This window comes from Natrix helvetica (assembly GCF_964273705.1).
Source record: "Natrix helvetica genome assembly, chromosome: Z".
NCBI lineage: Eukaryota > Metazoa > Chordata > Lepidosauria > Squamata > Natricidae > Natrix > Natrix helvetica.
In genome coordinates this window covers 37034253-37039621 of record NC_138554.1, presented here as the reverse complement: position 1 = coordinate 37039621, position 5369 = coordinate 37034253, and the positions used below count along the sequence as shown (strand labels likewise).

Sequence of the window (5369 nt, the reverse complement as noted above, 5' to 3'; positions counted from 1 at the left end):
TGACCTTGTTTTCAAGATAGGCTATGTGGTGCCATGTGTTGGGGCACTCTTCCTTCTTATCACCCATTTGTCAAGTGTGCACAACAAATGTCACAGGTATCATGACATCATTATGTAAATGATTATACAATGTGTGTTATTGCTACTTGGCAGCATGGCATGTGTACCATTGTAACTTACAACATGGAGGACTATCATTTATAAGGTAGGAGTCATGGCCACCAAGGTGCAGCAAAATGAAACTTCTCCCAAGAAGGGAGTTCAGAATTCCGGAATCCTGGAATTTGAATATCCACAGTTGTCTTCTTTGGAAGCTAAATCTCTTGAAACCGGCATTAGGTAAGATCAGCTGGCAAAACATCATTAGTTTTGGGTAAACTTTGGATTAGAATCAGAGGGAAGAGAACAGAAACAGAGATCAGTATTTATAGGAACTGTACTGAATGATTGATACACTGTGATGGTCAAACTAATAGATTTGGGAGATCTTGGAGATGAAATTGGGTGAAAATGATATATTAATGTATACAGTTTCCTGATTATTTTATTTCCCAGGAATTTATACCTCACTCCATAAGAATCTGTTTTTTACCAGATTAAAATATGTGCCCATCAAATCTGAGTGGCTTTTGGAAATGGGTATATTGAATAAGAGAAAGGAGAAAAAAATGCTGTGGGAGGAAGAGAGAAAGTGAGTTCGAGTCAGTGCCAAAAATAAAGAACAGGAGCAAGAGAGCAAGTGTCTGCCTGCCCAGACACTCAGACTGACTCAGAATGGATTTCTGGCTTATCAGGCGGGGACTTATTCTCTTCTCTACAATTTGCTGTCCAAAGTTACTTTAACTGGGGTTGTCAGGGATTGAATCTGGCACTATCTGTGTGCAAATCATGTGCTCAACACTGTGGTGTGATTGCTCTTCTCAATGGAAGTTCAGGTTAGAAATTCATTTTCAAGAAAGAGGCAAGGGGATAAAAGTGACTGTGTTGGTAAGCTGCAATTATGAAGGATTTCTGAATACTTTCTTCAGTTGTTTTAGGAATGAATAGAAATAGTATGTCCAACATTATTCCTGCTGAAAAAGGTGTCTTTTTTTCTTTCCAGTCAAATGAAAATGTGTCTAGAATAAATAATATTTTATGCATCTATTTTCTTTCTATGCCCTAAATGGCTTTTCTGGACAATCAGTTGTAGTTATTGGAAGTATTGATTATGTGAATCAGGGCTGCCCCCTTGCAAGTCCCTACACTGTATGTATAGTGTGATGACTTTGGATCCAGATCTTGGGGAAAAAGATGGGAAAATTACATTATTAGGAAGGGGAAATATTTTCATGGCAAGTATAATATATGGTGGCATGTATTCATTTCACATGACAGTTGATTCTGTCAACTGCCAACTGATGTGGGGCTGATCTGCAACTAAAATGACTTTCAAGGAAGACTTCAGATAACTGCCTTTTATCTCCCTTTCTCAGTGGTAGTCGTGGGAAATTAATTCCCATCTCAAGGAATATGAAGAACATGGAAAGGTCCTACCTAGTCACCTGTTTCAAGAGGATTAACCAAATTCCATGGGAAACTCAGAAGATATTGAGGGCACTAGCATCCTCCTGCCATTGTTCGATAGCATTTTTTTATTTAGGGTCCTTTGATCATGAAAATGCAATATTTCTATCAGGTATGATAGTCAGCTATCATCACCTCCTTCCTGACTTGTCTAATGACCCTTGAAGGTAATCTAAGTTGCACAACAGCTCCCATCTGTTGGCAGGGAAGTTCATGAATAACTATTACTCTCATGAAATAAATATAGTTCGTTAGAAGAAATGAGCAGTTTTACTTCTGATAGAATCTGAAAAGTATTATTCCTCTGAGTCTTCCCACTTTGGGGGAGATATCTGAAGTTTGGATCAGGAGGAGTGCTAGGCAACAATGCATCATGTTGCAAGAGGAAAGGAGTAGACAGAAGTCAAGGTTCATTTTTACTGGTTGTCTTTTTTCTACTCAAGAATGCAGGAAGAAGAGAATGAAGGACCCAGATGCCAATCCCGTTCTAGCAGCCAAGGAGAATGTGGTGAGAATATAAAGTAGCTCTCTGGCTCTTGAGGACCTGGAAGGAGCTGCAGCTAGCCAGCTCCTCCTCACTTCCAACTCCATCTTTTATTGTGCTAGGCCAGCTAATAACATGATTTATTCCCTCCTAAACAGGGGTGAAATTCAGCAGGTTCTGACAGGTTCTGGAGAACCAATAGCAGAAATGTTGAGTAGTTCAGAGAACTGGCAAACACCACCTCTGGCTGGCCCCCGAGTGGGGTGGGAATGGAGATTTTGCAATATCCTTCCACCAGGAGTGGGGAGAGAATGGGGATTTTGCAATATCCTTCCCCTGCCATGCCCACCAAGCCACGCCCACAGAACCGGTAGTAAAAAAAAATTGAATTTCACCACTGCTCTTAACCCTAGAATGGGAGAAAGGCAATCAAAGAATTAGGTGGAGGAAAGCCATGACTTGGAAGCAGGGAACTAAGGCCTAACCAAGAAGGCAGGAGGCAGATCAAGCTGATGCTTATAGGTAGTGTTGCTAGGTCATTAAGGTTATGGCTAAAGAGCCTTCTAGAGCTCCCCCTTGAAAATGCCAAGTTACTTGATTCTCTGATGGCCAAATGTGGTTCTAGATTCATGTCTTGGTATGCTGGACCCCAAATGAAGGCAAGTGAATTGTGTTCTTGTTCTCTAATCACCTTTCTATAGGTCAGGGATATCTACAGGGTGTGCACAGTCCAGATGTGTTTCTAATGGTGCAACTTTTTATGTGTCCTGAAGACAACTCTGTCATTGGTGTTTATAGTTTTTAATAACTGGAATCAACCAATGAGGAACTCACAAGGGATTGCACGAAATAAATAAACCAATGCACATGCTGTTATTATTATTTAGATTGAGTTTAATCATATTTCCATGATGATAGACAACTCATTGGCTATGTTAACATCATACATTTAAACCAGGATTGATAGTGACCTAATAGACATATTCATGCAAAATGTTAAGTATAATTATGATTGATTTTTACTAGGTTTTATGGCTTACTTTTCTTGTGAATGTTTCATAACCTGTATGCCTCAAATGGTTTCATTTAGTAACTAAGAATATTGCAGCCATTTATTTGGAACTAAGTATGCTAAATATGCTTGGAAACCGAGGGACTGATGTCAGGCTGACTTAATTTACCCCTTTCTCTGCCATACTCTGCTTGACAAAATTCAATTGACCAGCAGCCCCAATTTTAAACTTGTTTAAATTTTTAATTAGCTGCCAGATCACGTGGTTAGAGCATATTATGTAACTTTTAAAATGGGTAAATTTAATAACTAAGCTAAGTGTATAGTATATGTGTAGCTGTTATGCATTCAAAATGGTTAAAACTGGAGCCTTTTGCACACTCCTACTGTAGTGTTGGACAGACCAAGTCGAATAGTAACACTTCCAGTAGTACTGGAAATAATTGGTAGTCACAACCATGCTGAATATATTGGCACACAGCAAAATCCAGTGGATCAAGTTCTGATGTCCATGGAAAAAAATACGATCCACCTTGATTTCCTCTTTTTTCAAAGCCCTGAATTTTTAAAAAAAAAAACAAGGTTGCTTTTTTTCCTCTAAGGCTGACATTTCCATTTAATTATATTTTTCATTTGCCTAATGTTCAGCAGTTTGTTAGAAAGGGTTCTGGGACTATTAAAAAGTGGCAGGTTATTCAGCCTTGCATTAAAGAGAGAAAACAGATATTAGAAGGGCTCCCATGTAGAAATTAGAGTTGACCCATCATTTGCGATGGAAAAGATGAATTCTCTATTGCTCAAGGGGACTGGAGCAAATCCAAAGGGGTAGAAATTACAGGGTAAGTTATTTATTATGAAATAGGTCTTCGAAGTAAGATTCATAACAAATCAAATTGGTCACAGAAGCAATAGGCTATTTCTTATTGGAATTGCTTATACAGTCTGCCTGTCAGGATTGCTGTAGTTGTAGAGTATTAAGTATTGAAGATAAGATACAGAATTTAGGATTGAGCTTGACACTTCTGAATACCCTTCCAACTCTTATGTTGTAACATAGTGCCCACGGAAAATATTTATCCCTGTATACCAGGAGCATAACATGACAGATTCCCACCAGGGAGACAAGGAATCCACTTTCTAAACTCTAAATTGCCAGTCCCTGCAGGGCAGCTGTGTAGCTGTCGCTTCCTATCTCTTTATTTTTCAAATCAGTTTTTTTATTTAAAATCTACCTGACTCTGATTGATGCACATGGAGCGGGGATAGGCTTACTACTGCTTGGGAAGAAAAGGGGTGACATTTTAAACAATGAGATTGAGTTCCTAATGCAAGCCTGTTTTTGTAGGTTTGCTAAGGACTTCATTTCTGTGCTGGGATTCATATAAAAGGGTTAATCCCAAACTCTTCCCCAAAGCCAGTTTGGTTCAGTGGTTAAGATACCAGGCTAGAAACCAGGAAACTGTCGTTTCTAGTCCTGCCTTGCACATGAAAGCTGCAAAGCTGAGTGACTTGGGCCAGTCACTCTCTCTCTCTGTCCAAATTCTCTCACAAGGTTGATGTTATGGAGGAAAATATGAGAAAGAAAGAGTATTAGATTTATTTGCTGCTGAGTTATTTATAAAAAATAATAGAGGGATATAAATAAATGAATAAAATAATCAGCTGGCCTAGTCAACTCAGGGTTGTGAAAAACTAAATTAAACTCTTTCTAATCTTACAACTGACTAGATTTTTCTACCCCATCCTATAACCAGTTAAATATGGACAAATAGAATATATGTGGGGTTTGTACATGTTGTCAAACATGAATGTGATTTGGCTTAGTATGTTAGATGAATCCTACCCTTGTGGTTCAAGATCTGAAGTTTATGACTTTACTGCAATTTTTTGATTAGGTCAGCTAAGCTTGAAGTCTCACACAAGAGACAAAACTTTGATTCAAATTCAGAACCTTTTCAGGTGCAACTGTTTAGATAGTTCTATCCAGAAATACTGTAGCATGTTATGTTTTATTTATTAGATTTATATCCCACTTTTTGTTCAGGAATTTAGGTAATACTATATATTTAGTGATTTCTACTTCCACTTACCCCCCAAAATGTAACTCTGAAAGTGGCCCAGCATTTGTGTGTGTGTGTGTGTGTGTGTAAAATGAAAGTGTGAACCATAAAAACTCCTGAATGGTCTTTATTTTCTCTGTTTCCCAGGATATCTGGTTCACCAGTATGAAAAAAGCATGCTGGACATGGAGAGCTTTTGACTGGGTTCAGGAGATTCTTCTCATGTTTAGAATTTTTTGTATGTGTG

The 5369-nt window shown here is 38.4% G+C and overlaps 1 protein-coding gene across 1 annotated transcript in view; it reads left to right on the top strand.

Annotated features, from left to right (window-relative positions):
• Positions 1 to 214: 214 nt before the first annotated feature.
• The window catches only part of LOC309401551 (uncharacterized protein C19orf81), a gene marked incomplete at its 5' end in the record, with an annotated part of 18245 nt that continues 13090 nt past the window's right edge, over positions 215 to 5369 (top strand). The window contains 2 exons of the mRNA XM_081970621.1: positions 215 to 339; positions 2010 to 2074. Of these exons, the coding sequence (XP_081826747.1) occupies positions 215 to 339; positions 2010 to 2074 (190 nt within the window). The remainder of the gene's footprint in view (positions 340 to 2009; positions 2075 to 5369) is intronic.